The 24916-nt window shown below is 43.6% G+C and overlaps 2 protein-coding genes across 2 annotated transcripts in view; one reads left to right on the forward strand and one right to left on the reverse strand.

Annotated features, from left to right (window-relative positions):
• Positions 1–871: 871 nt before the first annotated feature.
• Positions 872–6148, forward strand: LOC134608717 (tubulin beta-2B chain). Its single transcript, XM_063451777.1, has 4 exons — positions 872–1041; positions 2335–2443; positions 3367–3477; positions 4782–6148. The coding sequence occupies exons 1-4, from the start codon at positions 985–987 to the stop codon at positions 5840–5842; spliced, it is 1338 nt and encodes a 445-aa protein (XP_063307847.1). The 5' UTR covers positions 872–984; the 3' UTR covers positions 5843–6148.
• Positions 6149–7302: 1154 nt separating this feature from the next.
• Positions 7303–24916, reverse strand: part of BPHL (biphenyl hydrolase like) — a 48437-nt gene continuing 30823 nt past the window's right edge. Inside the window, exon 7 of the mRNA XM_063450547.1 lies at positions 7303–7856. Within this exon, the coding sequence (XP_063306617.1) occupies positions 7769–7856 (88 nt within the window). The 3' untranslated portion in view covers positions 7303–7768. The remainder of the gene's footprint in view (positions 7857–24916) is intronic.

The following is a 24916-nucleotide window of genomic DNA, read 5'->3' on the forward strand; positions in this document are numbered from 1 at the left end:
TATTGTCTTTAATAGTGCAGATAAAATATGCTTATACTATGAACTGCAATTTGATAGATTTCTCCCCACCCCTCAATTAATCAGCAACTATTGTAATAGGTAAAATGCCATTTGCGTTTCCATGGCAATTACTAGGAAGAGAAAAATGTTTCATATGTCTGCTTCTTGTTGTAAAAGATCTGTAGTGCAGGGATACATACTATATTTACATTTCATTACCTGTATGAGTACCACACATGTTCTGGGCTGAGATCTTACATGCACAATTAAAATATCCCCAGAATCAGTTATTTCATTTAGTGTTAATAGAACATTCTTTGTTCTGTTAAGGTTGCAAGCAATGCACTCTCTATCCCTCTCCTTTTCTTCAGAGCTGCAGAGCTGCAGAGCTGACACCTTAAACTATTCCCACTACCCAGACCGTAATTACAAAACGATGGGAAGGGTGGGATGGGTTCTCTTAGCTAGCATTTTTAACACTCACACACACCCTGTATCAATGTTTCGGTATCAATCAGCTTCAAAGAGATAGACAGATTATTGTATGTGGTGGTAAGGTAACTGTTACAAATAATTATAAAAAAAATATATATACATATAATATATATAATTACTGGTTTGCTATGTTCCATTACGCACCATCACCTTTTCCAATCTTTTTTCAACCTCCTGTGATGGGGAGACAATGCAGCACCCCTGCCCCCGAATCTCCTCTCTTTGATTGGCTGCCCTGTCCTACATGATACCTCCCTGTGCTCCTTCCAGCATTACATCACCCAGCCTGGAAACAGTGGAAGTGAATGAGAGAGGAGGGGGGAGCAGCACTGGGTGGCGCCTGGACCCTCCCTGCCCGGCTCATATAAAAGGCACACTAAAGGGGCCGTGCCAGCCCAGAGTACGCAGGAGTGCACAGGACCAACACGAGCCAGGCACCATCCTCACCGCATTACAAGGAACTGCTCGCTGTCAGTAAGGAATATAACAATGCGTGAAATTGTGCACCTCCAGGCTGGCCAGTGCGGTAACCAGATCGGTGCCAAGGTAAGGAGTGGGTGCCCTGTGCCAGGGAGCAGCTGCAGTGTATTGTAAGAGGATTGGGCGTGCTTGCAGAGCCGGCTGTATGCCCCCACCCTATTATTCAACGTGTCTGGTGATTTCTCCATCTTCAGACCACTTGTATCCACATTGATGCTGGAAAAACTGCCCCATGAATAATTCATTGCCAGGCACTTACACATTAACCCTTATAGGATGGGGACAATCTGCTGTGTCGTAGTAACAAGAAAACCCTTTAAACATGTTTTATTTGGTCATTTTCTATCCAGCCCATGTTGGGTAATAAGGCAGATATTTGCCTGTCAATTAAACCTTATAATTTGCATTAGAAAGCGCCATCATTTTTGGTGACTGCGCATTGCGGTTACTGAACAGTGTGCCAACACCCTCCTCCCCTCTGCCAGGCAGATAGCGGTATACACCCCATAGTAAGGTGTCTCTTTGTTAATTTGTGAGGGCATGCCAGCCTACACGGGTGGGGCTTTTATCACTGGCATTTTGTTACCAGAACTGGGGGGGAGGTGCAAAATAGTCAGATTAAGCTACTTTCATCCAGTTTTCCGATTATTAAAAATAAATAAAACATTACATTGTGGCAAATCCGTACGTGGTTAATGGGAGATAATGGCATAGGCTGCTATGTGTTTTGGGTAAGTAAGTGGAATGTGTCAATTGTCATTAATAAAATGAATAATGAGACATTTTCAGCAAATTCTGGAATTCTGAAATCCTGATACATTGTCATTTTCGCAGACAATCATAGAGCATGATCTCCAGCACTGGGTGTGTTCATTTGGCAATCTTGATAAAGAAAATATATATCGATCTACCAAGGCTAATATTAACCATAGCTATTTTATAGGTTAAATATAGTAACCAACATCAATATAACAAAATATTATATATATATACACACACACACACGCATTTTAGACATGTTAATGAGCTCTGAATAGATTATTATTTATATAGCGCCAGTAAATTCCGTAGTGCTGTACACTGGGTATCTGCAAGGCTGGGTGTGGTAGTGCATTTTTTTTTATTAGGAAATTAGCAAAAAAAATTGATATCTGCCAAGATTAATATATTATTTCATATTTGTACATATTTACTGAAATAAAAAATATTAGAATAAAATATTTGTTTTCTTGATCACCTGGTTATTAAGCTATTGTGAACTACTTTGCTATGACTGTTAATTATCTTTGGTAAATCCCTATTCTTGCAAAAGCTAATCAATTTTTGTTTTTTTATTGAATTTTTTTTTTTGTGTGCCAGTTTTGGGAAGTAATCAGTGATGAGCATGGAATTGACCCTACAGGCAGTTACCATGGAGACAGCGACTTGCAACTAGAAAGGATTAACGTATATTATAATGAAGCCACTGGTAATTATATATTCTACGTTAAAGCTGTGTCTTTGCAAGAAATGTAAAATTAAGCAAATGTGTGTGTTTCTAAGGCCAGTAAGGTTTTGTCATGTATAAATAGGGGCATAAATTCTCGGAATGAAAATATAATTTTGCCTCTTTATAAATCGCTGGTAAGACCACGCCTTGAATATGCTGTGCAATTTTGTGAACCTGTTCTAAAGAAGGATATCATGGCACTAGAAAAAGTGCAGAGACGAGCTTCAAAATTGATAAAAGGAATGGAGCATTTTAGTTACATAAAAAGGTTAAAAAAATTAACATTATACAAATACATTCGGGGCCAGTACAAACCATTATCTGGAAATCTATTCATAAACAGGACTATACATAGGACATGAGGTCACACATCTAAGGCAAAGAAAGGGTTTTTTTTTTTTTTACAGTAAGAACAGTAAGGATATGGAATTCTCTGCCTGAAGAGGTGGTTTTATCAGAGTCCATGCAGATGTTTAAACTGCAATTGGATAAATACTTGCAAAAACATAACATACAGGGATATCGTTTCTAATTAGTGGGGTAATAGCTGCTTGATCCAAGGAGACATCTGACTGCGATTTTGGGGTCAAGAAGGAATTTTTTCCTAGTTTGTTGCAAAATTGGAAGCGCTTCTGAATGGTTTTTTTGCCTTTTGGATCAACAGCAAAAACATATGTGAGGAAGGCTAAACTTGATGGATGCAAGTCTCTTGTCAGCTGTGTAACTAATTTATTTGGTTTTACTCGAAGAAGAAAAAGAATGTGCTTTCTTGCATTGCCTGAGATTAGCAGATATTTGAGGAAGCGTCCGTTTGGAGGGGAAAAATATTTTTAAAAAAATGCATTAGTTATTATCATACTAACATTGCAAGATTTATCTCTAGATCTTCTATTCTATTACAGGAAATAAGTATGTACCCCGCGCAATCCTTGTGGATTTGGAACCTGGCACTATGGATTCTGTCAGATCAGGACCATTTGGACAAATATTTAGACCTGACAACTTTGTGTTTGGTACGTATGTCATCCCTCCTCCATCCACATCCAAAAGAAATTCATATTAAGTTTGCCCTGTCCCCCATTCAATAGTTTCTCATAAAAAGTGATGGTCCCAAGGATCCTATATAAACCAAGAAGACATTGTGTGTTTTCCTCTCTCTTTCAATATGTGTATTAGAATGATAGATAAATCTTTAGTGGGCAGTGTACACAAAATACACCATCCCCTTTTTCCTATCCCATGCCCAGGCCCTAACCTATATAGTAAGAATGGCCTCAGTATCAAACTCATTGGCCATAATATTGAAAAAAAACAGAAAAAAAACAAAAACAGAATTTCTAACAGATTACCAGGTGAAGTCCAGTCCATTTCTCCAAATGATCTGAGCCTGGGAGAAATGTGCCAAGAAGTAGACAAGCCTCTGGCCACCTAATCCCAAAGTAACCTCCCATATAATCCCCCAAATAAATGTTAAAATGTATTTCTCCCAACCTTATTGTATGCTTAACAGGAAAGGAGGAATAAATTGCAAAAAGAATTAAAAACTTCAAAATCTGGTGGATGAACGAAGGTCTATGCTTTCTCATCTTCTCTATGGAAAAAATAAAAAATAAACTTTAAAACTGTTCGGAGAACAAGAAACGAGAACATTTAACCCCTTAAGGACCAAACTCCTGGAATAAAAGGGAATCATGACATGTCACACATGTCATGTGTCCTTAAGGGGTTAAAACAAACCCTGAAAAAAATAAAATGGAACAAATCATTACAACAACTATTTTACGTTTACTGTGTACTATGGATAAAGTCTCCACCCTCTATTTTCAATAAAACCTGTAAAAAAAAAAAAAAAAAAAAAAAAAAATAATTTAAAAAAAAAAAACACATACACTCACCTCAAATCCATGCTGGGCAGAGAAGCCTGTGATTGGTCTGTTGGGCCAGTTCATAGCACATGCGCACGCTTTAGACCAGCAAGGAGAGAGTTTTTTTTTTTTTTTAAAACTGTGTAACAGGGAGGCTGCTCTCAGTGGGAGAGAGGGAAAAGCAAAGGTAAGATAATTATGCCTGTCACCAGTGTGCTGTGCGTGCTGAGGACAGGCATTTTCTTTTAATGCAAAGTATTGACATTAGGCAGCCCAGAACAGTTACCATCCCATGTTGACCTTATTTACCCATTTAACACATGAGATGAAGACATGGTCTTTTGAGTGAGGTTCAGTAAAAATAGCAAATACATTCTGTAATATTAGAACCCGATTGTGATGATCTACTAACAAAGTGTTAACACGGCTGTTACATTTCTGTGTATTTCCAGGTCAGAGTGGTGCTGGAAATAATTGGGCCAAAGGTCATTACACAGAAGGAGCAGAATTGGTGGACTCTGTCCTGGACGTAGTGAGGAAAGAATCTGAAAGCTGTGACTGCTTGCAGGGATTTCAGCTCACACACTCCTTGGGTGGTGGCACTGGCTCTGGAATGGGTACACTCCTTATTAGCAAGATCAGGGAAGAATACCCCGACCGAATCATGAATACATTTAGCGTGATGCCATCTCCTAAAGTATCGGACACTGTGGTTGAGCCATACAATGCTACACTCTCAGTGCACCAGTTGGTGGAAAACACAGATGAAACCTATTGCATAGACAATGAGGCCCTCTATGATATCTGCTTCCGCACATTAAAGTTAACCACTCCAACCTATGGAGACCTCAATCATTTGGTTTCTGCTACAATGAGTGGTGTAACAACCTGCCTTCGCTTTCCTGGGCAGCTCAATGCAGATTTGCGAAAACTGGCTGTGAACATGGTGCCTTTCCCACGATTGCACTTTTTTATGCCTGGCTTTGCTCCTTTAACAAGCCGTGGAAGCCAGCAATACCGTGCACTAACAGTGCCAGAGCTAACACAACAAATGTTTGACTCTAAGAACATGATGGCAGCATGCGATCCTCGTCATGGTCGCTATCTTACAGTGGCAGCCATCTTCCGAGGAAGAATGTCTATGAAAGAAGTAGATGAGCAGATGCTCAATGTCCAGAATAAGAACAGCAGCTATTTTGTTGAATGGATCCCCAACAATGTGAAAACTGCTGTATGTGACATTCCACCACGAGGCCTCAAAATGTCTGCCACATTTATTGGCAACAGCACTGCTATCCAAGAACTGTTCAAGAGAATTTCAGAGCAGTTCACTGCCATGTTCCGCCGCAAAGCTTTCTTGCACTGGTACACTGGTGAAGGCATGGATGAGATGGAATTCACGGAAGCTGAAAGCAACATGAATGACTTGGTTTCAGAATATCAGCAGTACCAAGATGCCACAGCTGATGAACAAGGGGAATTCGAAGAGGAAGAAGGAGAAGATGAAGCTTAATGACAAGGAAGACTTAGAACTTTTTAGAATGTTAAAAGGCACAGTTTACACATTGCCAGTACATTTGCCCACAGATGTGTTCAAGCATGCTTATTCTCTGCCCCTGCCCCATTTATTTTCCCGTCAACAAAGCCAGAAGCAAATATTCTTAACTATACCAATGTCAAAGTAACCGTTGTCGTTTTAGATCCCTTTCTAATTTATAAACAATGCCCAATACAATGTTTAAGATGATGGTGGTAGAAGTGATTTTGACGGCTTAGATGTCTTTCACTGGATGAGATCATAAAAGAAAATGTGTGCTCACTGTTGTCTACTTTATTCAATAGACCTCTTTTTTTTAAAAAATCTATAAGACACGTATAATACATATTAGAGGGACACTATAGTCACCAAAACAACTACAGCTTACTCTAGTCGTTCTGGTGAGTACCGTATGTCCCTGCATGCATTTGTCTATAAACACTGCCTATTTGAGTCAATGCATCTCTATGAGAACATGCTGATTGGCACAGTGCAGCGTTTTGCCGCACATGCGTAATAGCCTCCCAATGCTTTCATTTGGGGTTGGATTGGTTGAGATAATAAAGTTTGATGATCTCAGACAAGGGGGCAAATCGTAAGCTGTACCAGCCGCGACCTGACCTGCATGGTCCTGGAAAAAGTTGCGTAAATAACATTTTTAGCTGGAGGTAAGGGGGGGGAGGTGGGGTCCTAAACAGCTATTTGGATCTATGTCAGGAATACACATTTGTATTCCTCAAACAGTAGTGTATCTTTAAAAAATACACATTACTAACCACATACACGGAAAAACAAGTTATAAACAATTGAATGAACATTCATTGAGGAGTTTTAGAGGAACTATGCAGCCCACATATTTTACATGACAATATTTAGCAATTTATTGGAATAGATCTAGTAAGCCTGATTAGTTAAATTAAGTAGTAGCAATAAGGGGCCAAAATAAATAGTTTGTGCAATACAATGTATATTTTGCAACTTCACCTCACCTTCTTCAGCAGACTTGGCACAATATATTAAAATACTTTAAATGCTTGTTATTACCATTAACACACACTAGATTTCTAAAACATATAACAATCTACTTAATTTTGTCCAGGATCTCCACGCCATTTATTTTGTATTATATCATGAAAGCCAGGAGTATTTAAATATTTTGGGGGGGAAAAAAAAATCTAAAAATCTTGCTCTTCTGGTTTAAGTCTTTAAACAAAACATGAAATTGCATACTGTACATGGAAAACCAAAGGTAGGTTCAATTTGGAGACATACAAGTAATTGAGTCTCAATTAAATCTTACGTCTGCTTTCTTCCAATCTAATAGCAGACTACCAACAGAAATGTGGAACAAAAGCTCTCTCAGATCTTAGAAAAGTAACTTGCTCAGATGTAGTATGTTTGAGTGCTATGTGGAACAAACAACAATGGCACAGAGAGAGAAAAAAAAAATGCATATTTTAATAGTAGGTCTTGAACATTCATATAGGAGAGCTGAATTAAAATGAACAATCCAGGCATAGCAGGGAGTATGCATCTATCAGACATATAAATCATTTTATTGCATGACAAAAGGGACAAGGGGGAAGGGAGAGTCAGTGTAATTCCATCCTCTGGTTCACAGTTTATTACATGTAATGTTTTTTTTTTTTTTTGTTCTTTAACATTTCTTTGCACTTAGAACAACGCACAGATTTTTTAAAAGCAAATTAACATTTGCTATGCCAAATTCTTTTCCCCACAGTTCACATCAGTTTATTTTTCCCCAATTAAAAAAGTGCATTAAAAAATATAATTACATCACTAAGAAATACCAATGGGGAATAGGAGCAAGATACTTTATTTGCTCACATTGATTTTTGGGGATTTTTTTTTTTTTGTAACACATGGTCCAAAATGTTGGGTTCAACACAGAAAGTCTTCCACTAGGTTCTTGAATTCATCTGGATATCGTAGATGAAGATTGTGCTTGCCATTTGGCATCAGGTGCAACCTGGAAAATCAATGTACTTATTACAAAAACCCTGACAGTAAACGCTAGGCTGATTCCTGAATCTGACACGCTATTAATGACACATTTCTCTTATTATTGACCTGTGTTTAAGTGATCACCTTTTATGGTTAAAATAGATTGTGCATACAAAAATAAATAAAACACACCTATGTAATAGATATATCCCCAATGAAAACATGCATGCATTTTTTGTGTGCATTGAGGGTATATCTGAAAAATAACTTGGAAAAAAATGCAGTTCTCTTGTATATTCAGGAACTGCTGCCTGATTGACAGCCTGGGAGTGCAACAAGGTTATTTATAAAATTGCCAATTTCTATTGAAGTCTTCACTTTTTGGAAAATGCAAAAAAGGAGGACACACTTGGCATATAGAGCACCTGCAAGTCCACATCCACATAGCATTTCATGGAGCCACACCTGTAATTCAGGTGACGACACAGGAAAACTAGAGTGTTTGGGATTACAGAGAGAAAACCAAAGGAAAAACAACGGCCAAAAAGGCTACTAATTAATACATAGCAGACATGAAGCAGAACCAAAGATTATGCTTTATAGGCTGAGAGGCAGCCACAGGATATGTTCCTGCATTCTCCATCATAATATTATGGGTGTGAAAAAGAGACCTGGTTTCCATCAACCGGCTTTAAATCAGTTTGACAGAAATCCAGCAGGTGTCACCCATACTCTTATAGTACCATAAACACTACAATCAGCAGTAGTGGTTATGGTGCTTAGAATATCTCTTTATTCTTTTTCTTCCAATATTCCTTTTCTCATCTAAACCGGTTTCTCAGGAACACAGAAGCCAACAAGGATTCAAGCAGGATGAACAATGAGCTCTAGGCGAATCAGACATACTTGTATCATAAAAGAAATTCAGACACCTAAGTGCAAACTAATCAAATGACATAAGTTAAAAGATCATAGAAATTCTGGAAATGTTCCACCCTTTTCTAATACTTTCAGGTACTTCTAAAATGAAAAAATAAAACTTATACTTACTAGAGATAACAGAACATTAAAAATTACTTGTATTTAAGAGTCTCAGTCATCACCTTTAAAGGGTTGTAAAAGATTTGTAATTTGGTTTGAAATACTTTCTTCCCACAAAAAGCATACAGTCATATTTTGACTAATTTGTGTTTTTACACATAAAGGCTTTAGAAGTTTGTCTAAATCATGGGTTGTCAACCTGGTCCCTACCGCCCACTAGTGGGCGTTTCAGGATTCCAGGTGGGCAGTAGGGATTTCCTCGTTTTGAGAGACTGGGCGGGCGGCGATACCCCTAGGACCGGGTACCGTCGTCAACATTTGTGGCCCCGGCCTGCGCAGCAAATCGCCGTGGCCGCCGCCCAAGGGTCCATTGGGTGGCCCATGCTGTCAGGGCCACTCGATGGATGTGAATTGTAAGGGGGCCCGGTCAGCGCTGGGCACTTTAACAGCGCGACCGGACAGCCTGTGATTACATCACAGAGCTGGGAGGAAGTGACTACACGTCACTCCTCCCAGCTAACACACAGACCACGCGGGAGGAAGCAGAGTGAGTCAGAGTGGGAACTCCTATCCATCTGAGTCACCACTGGACCCCAGGGAAAGTTACCCTCCTGCACCTTAAAGGTAGAAAACAGGAGGGTGACAAATATAATGTGTTTGTTTCTGTATATGTGTCTTTGTATGTATGTCTTGTGTGTGTCTTGTCTTTGTATGTATGTATGTCTTGTTGTCTTGTCTTTGTATGTATGTCTTGTGTGTGTATGTGTGCATGTCTGTGTGTGTGCCTGTCTGTTTGCATGTATGTGTCTTTGTATGTGTGTGCCTGTCTGTTTGTATGTATGTGTGTGCCTGTCTGTTTGTATGTATGTGTGTGCCTGTCTGTTTGTATGTGTGTGTGTGTGCCTGTCTGTGTGTGTCTGTATGTATGTGTGCCTGTCTGTTATAGTGGGCTATAGTAAGTAATAGTAAGTGGGATACCTAGCTCAGCCTTCCTACTGGGCATTGCTATAAGTAAGGTTAAATAATAGAAAAAAGGAAAAAAAAAAAAAAAGGTGGGGAGGGGAATTGAGGAGGGAGGGGAGGGGAGCTAACGCACAGATGAGAAATCATATTATGCGCAAACAGAGAAGTCGTCTGAATATCACCGAAAGAGGAGACCTTCGTTTGTTCCTTACGAAAAATCGAACCAGATATCAAATATTTAGTCTTGCAGCATCAACCTCAAGGATCTCATTAATCACTAGTAAAGGTGATTTTGATGTGGGATTATTTAAAAATCCTTATTGTATGTGTATTCAATTATTGCACTAACTCCATTTTAACTTTATACTGTGACAATCCTCCATTTTGTCCTCCTAACCTGACTTCTTCAATCCTCCATTTTGTCCTCATAACCTAACTCGTTCATTTTTAAAACTACCTTACATGACAGAATTTCCCAGCACATCTAATACAATAGACAAAGACTGTATTTTCTATAAAGACATGATTAACACAGGAATTGCTGACTTTTCCTTAGATTTGCAACATAGTATAATTTGAAGGCCATGAGAACACAGTAGTAATGAAATGTTCTATTCATAAGAGACCTTGCACCTGGCCACGAGGGCTGAGATCACCGACCGTGTAAAATGACGCTCAAGACCCCTTGTCCCCCACCCGTGTCCAGAACAATCCCACCTCTTGGTGGGTGGACACGGGACTAACCACTTAGTTTTTGAGCCAATTAATAATATTGATAGGTGGACACTAATCCCGACACTTAACAATTAATCCAATTAATGATGTTTATTTGCTGATATTCTAATAATCAATGATGACGTAAAATGTCTCTTAAAAGGACCTGCGCGTCCGCTTTTTAACCACTTGCCAATAAATTTTCTCGAAGTTATTTTAACCTGAACCTCGTGTGTCAGACTTAATTACTTCAGCGTATATACGCAATTTAATTTTATTGATTTGGACAGGAACAGATAGACATTTAAACATTTTGGTTTACTGCTAAAAAGTACCATAACAACTTGGCGCCCAACGTGGGGCACCGGGCTATGTCCGGCCGGTGAGCCGTCCTAAGGAAGACAAGGGTGGACGGAGGAATCCAGGGGGAAGGAAAGGAGATTGATCACCTCCAGGTACACGGTAGAGACTTCTGCAGAGCCACCGGTATGTTCCGGCCCCTTTGATTGACCCGTCCACGTGTCTGTGACTGCTTCCCGGGAGGACATCAAAGACAGGTAATATCTTGCCCGGTGCCTCGTTACTCACTTGTTTACCTGCATTTTAGTCTATCTGTTGCCTGGGTGTGTTTGAATTGTTTGCCTGTTTCCCCATTTTGAGATAAAGGGGGGGTGGACCTGCAGGGGATTTGCCTGGGGTTCTGTCTTGCTTGTTTTCCCCTTTTTGGGATAAAGGGGGGTGGACCTGAGGGGACTTGCCTGGGTCTTCAGTATATCTGCCTGTTTGTATTTTGCCCCTTTTGGGATAAAGGGGGGTGGACCTGAGGGGATTTGCCTGGGTCCTCTGTTGCCTGTTTTACTCCTTTTAGGAACCACGGTGCTGTGGTTGTAGGGAAAAAGGGGGGTTGACCTGTGGATGTGTTCCTGGGGGGTCATCTTTTCCTGTTTAACTCTTTTAGGAGCCTCGTGGCTGGGGCTGTAGGGAAAAAGAGGTGTGTTGGATCTGTGGAGATTGTGTAGACTCATAGTTTCCTGGGGGTCCTTCTTGTGCCACTTTGATAGCCTAGCTAGCTTCTCTGTGCACGTTACTCTGCTTGCAGAGTGGTGGTACCCTCCAGCTTTGAGCGCTGAGCTGGAGCCATTCCAATTTTTTTATTTGTGGTGGATGAATTCGGGCAGGCATTGCTGTTTTCATCGCCACGGAGTAGTGAGACTTATAAAGTGGGTTTTTATAGGGGCACTACAAGGGTGAGGGTAGCGCAGACACTATCAGTGGGCTGCTGTGTTGAGGGAGGCTGGCGGAACTCGGACCGGTGTCAGTTGTTTTCCGCGGCTGCAGGTAGTGGAGACACTACGGGGTTGAGGGAGGTGACTTTGGAGTAAGCACACGAGTAAAGGAAAGGAATTACTGTTGATTTCATTTGAACTGTGATGCATGCACTGTATTTCAACTGTATTGTTGTCTTGTTTGTTTAATGAGGAGTCTCATGTACTCCTGTGTCTGTCTCTAAGGATTTTTCCTTGCCTTTCATCTTTTCTACACTTTCTATATTATTATACTATCCACTCCCATTCCTCTTAAAAGAGAAGTGATTGGTCACACACTTCTCACCTCGCTCCAATCCGTGTCTACCACCCCGGGTAGGCGGATTCAGTGACTGGTCTACGTTTTGGGAAGACGCACCTGAGAAAGTCCCACGATTCTCGGGTGGCAGTCGAGCATTGTAGACGTTCCTGTTCAATTTTCCTTCTCTCTCTCTATATCTAGGACGCTGGTATAGGGGTAAAGGGACTATGGGACAGGATTTAGATACGCCCAGCAAGGGCTGGTTAGCATGTGATTTAGTAGAGAACAGAGAGGGTGAAGAAATGGTTAAAGGTGTTGAGAAGATTGCAAAAGTATGTAAAATTGCTGTGCCTTCATGTGGAAGATTGCAACCAGAAAGCTGGCGAAAGTTACTGGCAGAAATGAAAGGCAAGCTTACAGACAATGGTTTATTAAAGACTGCTGAAGCATGGTACAGAGTAGCGAAGGCTATTCAGTTAGAAGGTTGGGTTGAGGAAGAGATAAATCACAAAGGTGTAAAATTGTTTGTGTATCATAAGAATTGTGTTGCTGGGGTTTACCCTCAGCCGGCGCCCCAAAATGGCGCCCAGGGGATGTCTATCCCCAAGGTTCAGTCAGCAATAGGTGATAGCCAGCTGACTATGTTCCCCACTCCCGATCCTCCCGAATCCCATCCCATCACCTCCCCTGTCTGCCCGGTCCTGAATTCTGACGGATCTTTCTTTACCCCTTCCCCTTCCCTAACAGTCCCATCATCCTCAGCCATCCCCACGCTCCCTTCCATGCCGAATCCTAACATCTCATCTGCCATTTCCTCCCTGCAATCCCTCTCCATGGCTAATCCCCTCCCGTCAGCACCCGCCCAACTAACTACCCCTCCTCTTTCTGCATCCATCCCTACCAATCCCGTCCTGTCTCCTCCCATAACCAGCTCCGCCCCAGTCCAATATCCTACCTCCTTAAATGTACCCACCCACCCTACTCTCCTGCCCTCCCCTGCCTGGCCCTACCCCTTCCCATATCCCATGGCCCTGCCCTACCCCGGTTACCCTCCCTTTCCCCAAGCCACTCCCCAGGTTCCGGTCATGCCCAGTCCGGCTCAGTCTGCCCCGGAAGTGCCCATATCAAACATGGCCGCCACTTCTTCCCTTAATCCTAATGCAACTCCTTTCCCCGCCTCCAATATGGCGGCCCCCAGTTCAGCCCTGATGCCGGTAATCCCCGGTGACTACCTGTCCCCAGGTTATGACTCGCTGGCCACCCCTGCATCGGGGGCTCATTCCCAACCCCCGATCCTTTCACCTCATGCGGGCCCTGCACCGCGTAAAAGAGCCAATATCATAGAGTTCGATGATGAGGAGGAGGACAGGGTGTCCCATGTCTCATCGGAGGTTGCTGCGGGAGCCTCAGCTCATCGTTCTATCGATGACCCCTTTGGCCACAAGGGTCGGGGAGAACGGGCCCCTCCTAAATATGTTGCTTTCAACCCCACTCAAGCTAGTGCTTTAATGAAATCACTCCCTGACCCAGAAAAGCAGCCTATGCCCTTCTACCGAGGGATAGTTCAAATTCAAAAGACTTATTCCGCCGCATGGCGTGATCTACTGAGCATTTGTGCTATTAAGGCGGGGGATGCATATTGGCCGAGCATGGCCCGACACCTCAGTACAGATCTGCTCAGCAGTGACGTTGATTACCCCTCTGGAGTAACTTTTTGCACCCAATTAAGAGAATGGGCTAAGGACAAACTTGCAGATCAGGCTGCTGGCCTTACTGATGTTATTCAAGATAAAGGAGAATCAGTGGAAAGGTTCCATGCAAGACTGTATCAAATGTTTACAGATTTGGGGTTTGATCTTACTGACAAGATTCATTCACAAATGTTGTCTGGTGCGTTTGTCCAAGGTGTTAAAGACTCTATACGCAAGGGAATTATTGCTGCCCGTCCAGAATATAAGGTTGTTCCTCTGGATACCCTGCTCTTAGTTGCCAGAGGGTTAGAATCTGCTCAGACCCCAAGAAGACCCGCCTCAGCTCCTCTCATGGTCTCCCGCTCTGCCCCTGTTCCCAAGGGCGTCCGACCGGAGGATGGCCATTGCTTTAATTGTAAGGCCAAGGGGCATTTTAAAAGTGATTGCCCAGAACCCAAGAGAGAGCCAAGAAAGCCATCCAGGCCTGCCCCGGCCCCCAAGGCCGAGAAAGAGGTTCCGATAATTGAGGAACCCGATGATTAGGAAATTGGCAAGCCTGTGTCTGTAACCCCTGTAATGGCAGTGTCTACAGGGGATAAGGGGGGGCCACTTGCCACAGTGACTTTGCCCATTGAAGGCCACCCTACCACATTTCTAGTTGACACAGGTGCAGCCCGTAGTGTTCTGCGAGAACAAGACCTGCCAGACCCATCCTTTCTGTCAAATATTGATGTCTCTTGTGTTGGAGTAGATGGCCAGCCAAGACATAGCCCTTTAACAACTCCATTACGAGTTGGCTCTAGCCTGCTTGCTCGCTTTGTGGTATCCTCCACATGCCCAATTAACCTGTTAGGCGCTGATGTTCTCTCACGCCTGCAAGCATCCATTACCTTTACCCCGGATGGGCAGGTAGAAATGTCCACACCTCTATCTGAATCAGACACCTCAGCCTTGTGCTCCTTGCCTCTAATGCTGCATTTAGAAAAGCCCCGTGAGAAAGCAGCAGAATTAAGGTCCAATTTCCCAGAGGCATTAAAAACACAGGTGCCCGCCAAGTTATGGTCCTCAGGCCCAGAGGACATAGGTCACCTAAATGTTCCCCCTGTGGTGGTAAAGCTTATTCCAGGAGCTAAATTACCAAGAAAACCACAATATCCACTAAAGCCAGCACAGGCTGCTGCTATTTCTACCCACATCAAGGCACTCTTGGAGAAGGGTGCCCTGGTGAAATGTAAATCTGAATGCAACACCCCATTATTCCCTGTGAAAAAGAAAACTCCAAAAGGTGAGCCAGAGAAGTACAGGATGGTTCAGGATCTCCGTGCTGTCAATGAAGCTACCGTCCTGGACACCCCTCTTGTACCAAATCCCCATACTCTGCTCTCTGGAGTCCCACCATCTGCAAAATTTTTCACAGTCATTGACCTAGCAAATGCCTTTTTCAGTGTCCCACTGGACCCATCCTGCCAATACCTGTTTGCTTTCACTCATGAGATGCAACAGTATACCTGGACTGTCATGCCCCAAGGGGCACAAAATTCACCAAGTCAATTTGCAAAGGCCATGGCCACCATCCTTGACCCATGGCAAGCTGAGCACCCAGAAGTTGTTCTGCTCCAGTATGTGGATGATTTGCTGCTCTGTGGAGATGATATACCCACTACTGAAAAGTGCTCAATTAGTCTGCTTTGTTATTTGGCAGAACAAGGATGCAAAGCTTCGCTCATCAAGCTACAGTTCTGCCAACCCTCAGTAATTTTCCTTGGACATTGCCTATCTCAAGGTACCAGACATCTTACCCGGGACCGGGTGAGAGCTGTACTGGATATTCCAGCTCCAAGGACTTCAAAATCTCTCCATGCCTTCCTAGGCCTCATTTCCTACTGCAGAGCATGGATCCCTGAAGCCTCCCTGCTCATGCAACCTCTCTATGATGCACTTAAGTCTGACCCTTTCTGTTTGCCTAATGAAGCTCTGGACAATTTCAATGCTCTCAAACGTGCCATTGCTTCTGCTCCTGCCTTGGGCCTACCCGACTACTCAAAACCTTTCAAATTATTTGTCTCTGAAAGACAAGGCCACGCAACAGGAGTTCTCACCCAAACTAATGACTTAAGAGGCCGTCAGAGGCCTATTGGATATTTCTCATGTCAACTGGACATTGTGGCCAGAGGGACTCCTTCCTGTCTCAGGGCTGTTTTTGCTGCAAGAGAGCTCATAGAAAGAACCTCAGACCTGGTCCTTGGCCACCCTCTGGTTGTTTTGGCCCCTCATGACATTTCTGCCATCATCAACCAAGTCCAGCTCAAGCACGTGTCTCCAGCCAGACACCTACGCCTCCAGTGCCATCTTCTTCTACCTGACAACATTTCCATCCAAAGATGTCAAGTTCTTAACCCATCCACTCTTCTTCCACTCCCTGAGGGGGGTATCTATTATGGATTTATCACAGATGAAACCTACATTTACCTGCTTTGTGGATGTATCAAGAAAGTCATGCATCCACATTTGACATTTTATGAAGATGAGAAGCCTCTCTGTGAAGGCCCAGATTACGCCTTCTGTACCATGTGGTACAAACCAGACATTACTCCCGAACCTTGCTATGAAGATGAGCTTTACCACTGGACTGATGTGAAGCTCACTGCTCAAGATTTCTATTGTGACTCTGAAGGCAATAGCATGGTCTTGGTCCAACTACCTCAACAACTTAACTACCTCTACCGCCATTGGGATACTGCTATCCCACATATTCCTGTTACCAAATTGAAGACAAGGTCATGGAATGATCTTGGGCCCATGGCAAAGCTATGGGCCACCATGGATGAAGAACAGCTACAGGAAAATGGTATTGTCAAATACCCAACAACTGACCTTCTGGAAGCATGGCCACGCCACTTCCTAGAAAAAGAATTTCAAGATCTGGTCATAGTGAATGATTATGACCCCGAAACACCTCATGACTGTTTTGAACAGATGAAAATGGAGATAGTGCACCTACCAACTGTGCATGAGAATCCATTACAAGATCCAGATTTTACCCTGTTTGTGGACGGCTCAAGATATGCTGATGAAGAAGGAAGATATCATACAGGATATGCCGTAACCACAACAGACGAAGTTATCAAATCATCATCCTTACCGCCAGCAATGTCTGCGCAAGAAGCTGAATTACAGGCTCTGACTTCAGCATGCAAAATTTCCGAAGGAAAACGTGCCAACATCTATACAGATTCAAGATATGCTCTGGGTGTGGCACATGACTTCGGCCTAATTTGGAAGACAAGAGGATTTCTTACCACCGCCGGTACACCAGTCAAACATAGTACTGCAATCAAGGAGCTAATGGATGCCCTCCTACTCCCTGAAGAAGTGGCCGTTTTGAAGGTAAAGGCCCATGGGAAATTGGATACAGATGAAGCAAAGGGCAACCATTTGGCTGATCAGGCTGCTAAGCTAGCAGCCAGGGATCTGCAGGAAGTGGATGAAGAAGTGTCCGGACAAGAAGAAGAAGAAGAAGAAGTCCCTATTTTTGCTCTGCAAACTCTTCCTACTGATTTGCGAATTTTGCGAGAACAGCAAGCTGCAGTCACTCCTGAAGAAATCGAAAAATGGAAAAAGAAAGGAGCCGTCCAAAAGGACGGAGTATATTACAACAACTTCAAATTTTGTCTTCCAAAAAATTTATATCCAGCAGTTGTCCAATGGGCACATGGGCCTGCACACCTGTCAAAAGAATTGATGGCCGCCCTCATACAGAAGTATTATGAAGCACCCGGAATCACAACATTGATCAGCAGCTTCTGTAAGGCCTGTGTCATTTGTGCAAAATGCAATCCAGGAAGACCAATCAAGGTGCCTGCAAAACACCTGGAAAAGCCCATGTACCCCTTCCAGCGAATTCAAATTGACCACATCCAAATGCCCAAGAGTGGGCCCCATGAATATGCACTAGTCATAGTGGACATGTTCTCAGGATGGCCAGAGGCCTACCCAGTGGCCAATATCACTGCAAAAACAACCGCAAGACGCCTACTTACAGAGATAGTATGTAGGTTCGGACTCCCAGAAGTCATTGAAAGTGATCAAGGCCCAGCCTTTACAGCAACAGTGACTAAAGAAATTTGGACTGCTCTAGGGGTGACCCTAGCCTTCCACACCCCTTACCACCCACAAAGTAGTGGTAAAGTAGAGCGCATGAATGGCACTCTAAAAGCCAGGATGTTAAAAATGTCACAAGAAACGAAAATGCCCTGGCCAGAAAGCCTGTCAATAGCTTTATTTAGTGTTAGGCACACACCTAGAGGGAAGCATTCATTGTCCCCATATGAGATTCTATTTGGGACAGCACCCAGACTAGGTTGTTATTATCCGCAGCAGTTACAGCTCCAATCAGATGTTTTAGTAGATTATGTAACTGAACTTGCAAGTGCCTTAAACAAAATACATGCCCAAGTTTTCTCTTCAATTCCAGATGCCGAATTGGATACAGGTACCCATAGCCTGCTTCCCGGAGATTGGGTTCTGGTCAAGAAGTTTGTGCGGAAAAATACCCTGGAACCAAGATTTGACGGTCCATTCCAAGTTCTCCTGATTACCGCAACCTCCGTCAAACTGGCCGGTAGGCCAAATTGGATCCACGCTTCCCACTGCAAGAAATCTCCAGCCCCCGAGGAAGCAGATACCGCACAAGCATGTACCTCTGGTACACCTTCTCCTTAATTAGCCTCATAAAGGCCCAACAAGTAGCCATCACCAAAGATATTAGTGGGTATACCTTCTGGTACAATTCATCATGCACCCATGTGGCTACTTACACCTTTGACTATTGTGATATTGTAGAATGCCCGTTCCCCACATCACAAATCCAGAGTATTTACAGAGATATCCCTCATTCAAAAGACCCATATGTTTGTGTAGTTGACAAGCAATGGGGGCACAATTGTAACCATTGGGGGGCGGCGGGATGGAATGCCGGGCCTGCCTGGGGTTACAAACCCCTCCAGGGATTGGCCGAACAATTGCAGGCCACATCCCAAATGGCTTTCCAGAATAGAATGGCCCTAGATATGATCTTAGCCGAAAAAGGAGGGGTTTGTAAAATTTTGCCCGACACCTTGACATGTTGTACCTATATCCCAGAAAACACAGGCCCTAATGGTAAAGTTACATTAGCCATAGAGAAATTAAATGACCTGTCTATAGAGTTGAAAAGAAATTCTGGGATACAAGATCCCTGGGAAAGATGGTTTGGTTGGATGACAGGATGGCAAAAGGCTTTAATGCATATTGGTATGGCTATACTAATTTTTCTTTTTATCTTTGCTCTTCTCTTTTGTTGTATCCTCCCATGTCTGAGAAAATCCCTCATGAAGACTGTTGACCAAGCGGCACCCACTTTCACCCATCTCGAAGTTGATGACCAAGATTTCCAAGACATCAACTCACCCTGTCTGCCGCTGCAAACAATCCCTTTTGTTGATAAAGTGCAGGAATTCTAGGAAGGGACTAGCTTAGGGACAGCATCTGTCAGTGAATGGTAAAGGCCCCGTGTGGAGAAGTGGTGGGTTAGCCGCCATGGGACACCCATGGGTGTGAAGTGTTCGAGAGCCATACTGACGGATGAGTCAGCCTATCAGGGTCAGATCTAGGGACAGTCTTGCACTTTGCATTAACACCTAGCTAGCGGCCACGGGGTTTCTGTGCCTTTGGGTTAACACGTCTTCCTGGTACTAACTTAATAAAGTTTTATCTCTTAGAATCTAACATTTCATAGGGGGGACTGATGTGGGATTATTTAAAAATCCTTATTGTATGTGTATTCAATTATTGCACTAACTCCATTTTAACTTTATACTGTGACAATCCTCCATTTTGTCCTCCTAACCTGACTTCTTCAATCCTCCATTTTGTCCTCATAACCTAACTCGTTCATTTTTAAAACTACCTTACATGACAGAATTTCCCAGCACATCTAATACAATAGACAAAGACTGTATTTTCTATAAAGACATGATTAACACAGGAATTGCTGACTTTTCCTTAGATTTGCAACATAGTATAATTTGAAGGCCATGAGAACACAGTAGTAATGAAATATTCTATTCATAAGAGACCTTGCACCTGGCCACGAGGCCTGAGATCACCGACCGTGTAAAATGACGCTCAAGACCCCTTGTCCCCCACCCATGTCCAGAACAATCCCACCTCTTGGTGGGTGGACATGGGACTAACCACTTAGTTTTTGAGCCAATTAATAATATTGATAGGTGGACACTAATCCCGACACTTAACAATTAATCCAATTAATGATGTTTATTTGCTGATATTCTAATAATCAATGATGACGTAAAATGTCTCTTAAAAGGACCTGCGCGTCCGCTTTTTAACCACTTGCCAATAAATTTTCTCGAAGTTATTTTAACCTGAACCTCGTGTGTCAGACTTAATTACTTCAGCGTATATACGCAATTTAATTTTATTGATTTGGACAGGAACAGATAGACATTTAAACATTTTGGTTTACTGCTAAAAAGTACCATAACAATTTCAATTTACTTTATTGTTTTCTCATTAAACTTTATAAAGTTAAAAACATTATAAACATGCATTAAGTAGAAATAAAAAGATAAATGTACGTACATTTATTTATTTTTTTTAAAACACCCTCCTTTCTAAAATATATTCTGCACTTGCGCAAAACTGGTGGGCGGTAAGGAAATTTTTCCATCAAGAAAGATGCATTAGTGGGCGGTAGGTAGAAAAAGATTGACTACCCCTGGTCTAAATGTATAATCTGATGTACCAGCTTAGGTCAGGTGTCTATTCAATTTCTAGACAGAATCCCCAAATGCACTTGTTTGTTTTTGGGGAAAATGGCTAACAGGCAAGAACTGGTGCTGTATTCCTATCACTATTGCTCCCTCTGCCACCCCCCTGGTAAAGGGATTAAAAAGCTTTTTTTTGTTTGTTTTTTTATTTACCTGATCCTAGCACCGATGTCCCTCAGCCCTGGGTCGTGGCTCTGTCTCGTCCGACGTCTTGCGAGAGTGGGCGCTAATGTGCATGTGCGACAAATGCCGCAAGTGTATTAGACCTCCCCACAGGTAAGCATTTAATTAATGCTTTTCTATGCGGAAAAATCTGATACTGGATGTCCTCATGCAGAGTGTGAGGACGTCCAGGGTCAGTTACCAAATCAACGGTCCATTTGGATCCAGAAAGCGCAAATTTTGTAAACCGAAACGCGGTTTCCCATAGGAATGCATTGAAAACCAATTAATCCGTTCTGGAGTTCAGAAAAAAGTCAAAATGAGCTGGCATGCAAACAGTGGCGTGCACACAACCCATGGGGCCCCGGTGCGAAAACTGATCCGTGGGCCCCCCCCCCCGCGCTTACTCTGCGTGGGCTGGGGCCGCAACACATGGCGGCGGGCACCTGGTCGCAGGGCTGCGACCCGTGCGACCGCGGTATGTACGCCAGTGCATGCATAAACACATACACTTAAAGGACCACTACAGACAACCAGATCAAATCAGCTCAATGAAGTGGTCTGGGTGCCAGGTCTCTCTAGTTTTAACCCTGCAGCTGAAAACATAGCAGTTTCAGAGAAACTGCTATGTTTCACTGAGGGTTAATCCAGCCTCTAGTGGCTGTCTCATTGACAGCCGCTAGAGGATTTTCTGCGATTCTCACTGTGAAAATCACAGTGAGAAGACGCTGAACGTCCATAGGAAAGCAATGAGTAATGCTTTCCTATGGGCGGTTTGAATGCGCGCGTGGCTCATGCCACGCATGTGCATTCGGAGCTGAGAGGTGGATCGGGACGGAGAGATCCCCAGCGCCAAGGGAGCCCGGCGCTGGAGAAAGGTAAGTGCTTTAGAGACACACACACACACACTCTCATGAACAGACGCACACACTCAGTGACAGACACACACTCAGTGACAGACGCACACAAACATACTCAGTAACACACACACTAACACTCACTAACACACCCACACCCCCACACACCCTCACTAACACACCCACACCCCCACACACCCTCACTAACACACCCACACCCCCACACACCCTCACTAACACCCCCACAGACCCTCACTAACACCCTCACTAACACCCTCACTAACACCCTCACTAACACCCTCACTAACACCCTCACTAACACATTCACTAACACACTCACCTCGCGCGCCGCGTACTGATACCGGAGCCGGAAGATGACATCATCTTCCGGCTCCGGTATCAGTGCGGTACGCGAGGGAGCTGAAGAGGGAGCACTCAGGGGACAGTGCTCCCTCGCGCGCCCGCCAGCCGGGTGACAGCAGGGCCAGCCTCGGGGGGCCCGGAGGTGGCCAGCTCCTGGGCCCCCCAGCAGAAGAGGCTGGCCCTGTGGGTACATACCTGGGTCGCAGGGCGGCTGGGCCCCCTGGTGGGCCGGGCCCGGTCGCAGCCGCGACCCCTGCGACCCCGGTATGTACGCCACTGCATGCAAACCAACCCACAATGCAGAACACACAGGAAAAGGTATGCAAACGACAAAGCTCAGATCCCTACCTTTCCACAGCTTGAGAAATGCACCAAAAAGTTCCCAACAACTGCAAACAGTTTCCAGAATGGCTCCAAAACTCGATGCAAAAGCCGCTCAAACACCTCCACACTCGGCACCACGTGCTACCCACAGGCTCCAGCATGCAGTGGGTGGTGCTGTAAACCTTCAAGGTGCAATGCATCCTGGGGAAACTTGCTTTGTATTGCGAAACAAATTTGTAAACCGAGGCATTATTTTCAAAGGATTTTCATTTGTAAACCGAAAATTATGTTAACCGAGGCGTTTGTAAACCGAGGTCCCACTGTAATTTTTAACTCTTCTTTCTTAAAGGGACTCTCCAGTGCCAGAAAAACAAACCGTTTTCCTGGCACTGCAGGTCCCCTCTCCCTCCCACCCTGCCATCCAGAGTTGCTGAAGGGGATAAAACCCCTTCAGTGACTTACCTGTATCCAGCGCCGATAACCCTCGGTGCTGGTTCAGGGTCCGCCCACATGCATGTGCGGTCGCCGGCGGGGTCAATGCGTGCATGCGCAGTTGTGTTTCTCTTGCTAGCGTTATATTTTATCATCTATGACATGCTTTGAAACTCCAAAAATTATAATTTTTTCCTCCAAGGTGTTATATTGAGCTTTTTTTCTTTAAAGCATTTTGGTGAGGGTTTTGTTCTATTTTAAAGCACTTTTTGGCTTTATTATTTTATTGCTATTGGACAATTTTAAAGGTGTAGTGCATATAAAGACATATTGCCCTTTTTTAACCATTTTAAGTCAGCAGGTTCTATTTTTTTTTTTATTATCAGGAGTGCAGATATGAATTCCAGACGAATAGTCTACTACTTCAAGTCTTTATCATTTAAGACTTGTGATGTTTCTTCTTGGACTCTACCCCTAATTGGACACTGCAGTGGTAAGGTTAACCAACATACCACTTTTCTTGTTAATATTGCAGGTTCTATGTGAGGCTCTGTGGACTAAAGTATGGATTTTAACCTTTTTAAAGCTTATGTGGCAGCTGGCACAAGCTTTCATCCAGCAGTGGCAATATCCTCTGTTTTTTTTTCTTTTTAGGATATTTATCAATGTATAGAGAAGATGTAGCAAGATACCAGAGACGGTAAACTCATCCTCAAGAAGTGCAAGATCTGGGAGGCCTTTTCACCACTGAACTCTTACAGTTTGACTTTCTCAGGGCCAACAGATCTTTTGCAAGGACAGAGAATGTTGGTTGTCCATGTTTCCTTGACAGACAAAGTGACGAACCTCCTGGAGGCCATGTCTTCTCTCAAGTTGACAAATGCGCACAGTGGAGTATGAGGATATTTCAAGGCATTTCTTCTCCAGTTCAGGCATTCTTCTACAGCCAATCAGGATTCCAGCTAGTGTTTGCCAGTCCCCAATATAGTGGTTACTAAGAAATTTGGGTTTGTTTTTTCTTCCACTGGGAGAGATTCCTTGGCGTGTTTTCTCTACAGACACCAGCCACTGGGGTAAGGGATCGTATTTTTTATCTAATTTTTTGTCTTATTTTTTAATCAAATTTTTATTGTGATGGTGACAAATAGTACAATATAAAGTATTACCAGCACAGGACAATTCAGTTAAGCGGGTTAGAGACAGTGTACGGTAAAAGCCTAGCTCTTAAGAGTAGTCATCACATTTTATAATTAAGAAAGTAAGGAGAGTAAACATATGCATAAGTATACTGCAAGAACATAGTAAATTATGCAAGGCTAAAGGCATGAGTGTGGTGCCACCCCAGATGGTCCCAGAGGTAAATGTCTACGATACAATGGGACATAGTGTGTGTGTTATCAACTAAAACAAAAAAACATTTATTAGGTGGGGGGAAGGTGGAGTGGGACATGCCATTACAGAGAATTAAGCTAAGGAGCTAGAGCATTTTAACCCCATCATGATGCCTCCTGGCTGAGTGTCGTGGTAGGATGTGTAGAATGTTTATCTCTGGGTATTCAGCCTATGCCTGCTAAGGGCAGGATGCAGACACTCCATGCTGCTTCATGCTTGAGGCTCTCGCTGGCTCTGAATGAAGGCTTGTACCCCGTGCCGCTCGTGAGCCGCAGGCACTGTTTCTTCTGCCTTCTGCGCACTCTTTCAGTGCCCAGCGCCACAGATCAGATGTGAAGCTGTCAGGGAAGACTCCCAGGTGAGTGGTCGTGTGAAACAGGCACAAGTAGCTGGGAGGACAGCTTCCTCCAGAAGTGTAGGTGGGCTCGTGGTTCCCCTCGACAGATAGCAAATGATGGCCTCTGATCAAAGCAAGCCATAATTCACGAAAGAGGTGGTCTAGTCGCTTTAGGATCATCTCCTGCAGGCAGCATGTAGTGGCAGCAGGTTAGGTGTCCGCGATCTTGCTTAAGACGGCAAGACCAAGCGTGTGCAAGAGGAGCACACAAGATGCACGATTATGCTGGAGTTAGGTAAGTAAAGCCTGTGAGGGTTTGCCGGGATGATTCACACTGGCTAGGGGGGGAGTGGGGATGGGGGATTTAGGGATCCTGAATGCTGCCACTTATTCCTGCAAGACAGCCAGTAGGG

The sequence above is a fragment of the Pelobates fuscus genome, chromosome 4 (genome assembly GCF_036172605.1).
Source record: "Pelobates fuscus isolate aPelFus1 chromosome 4, aPelFus1.pri, whole genome shotgun sequence".
Lineage (NCBI taxonomy): Eukaryota > Metazoa > Chordata > Amphibia > Anura > Pelobatidae > Pelobates > Pelobates fuscus.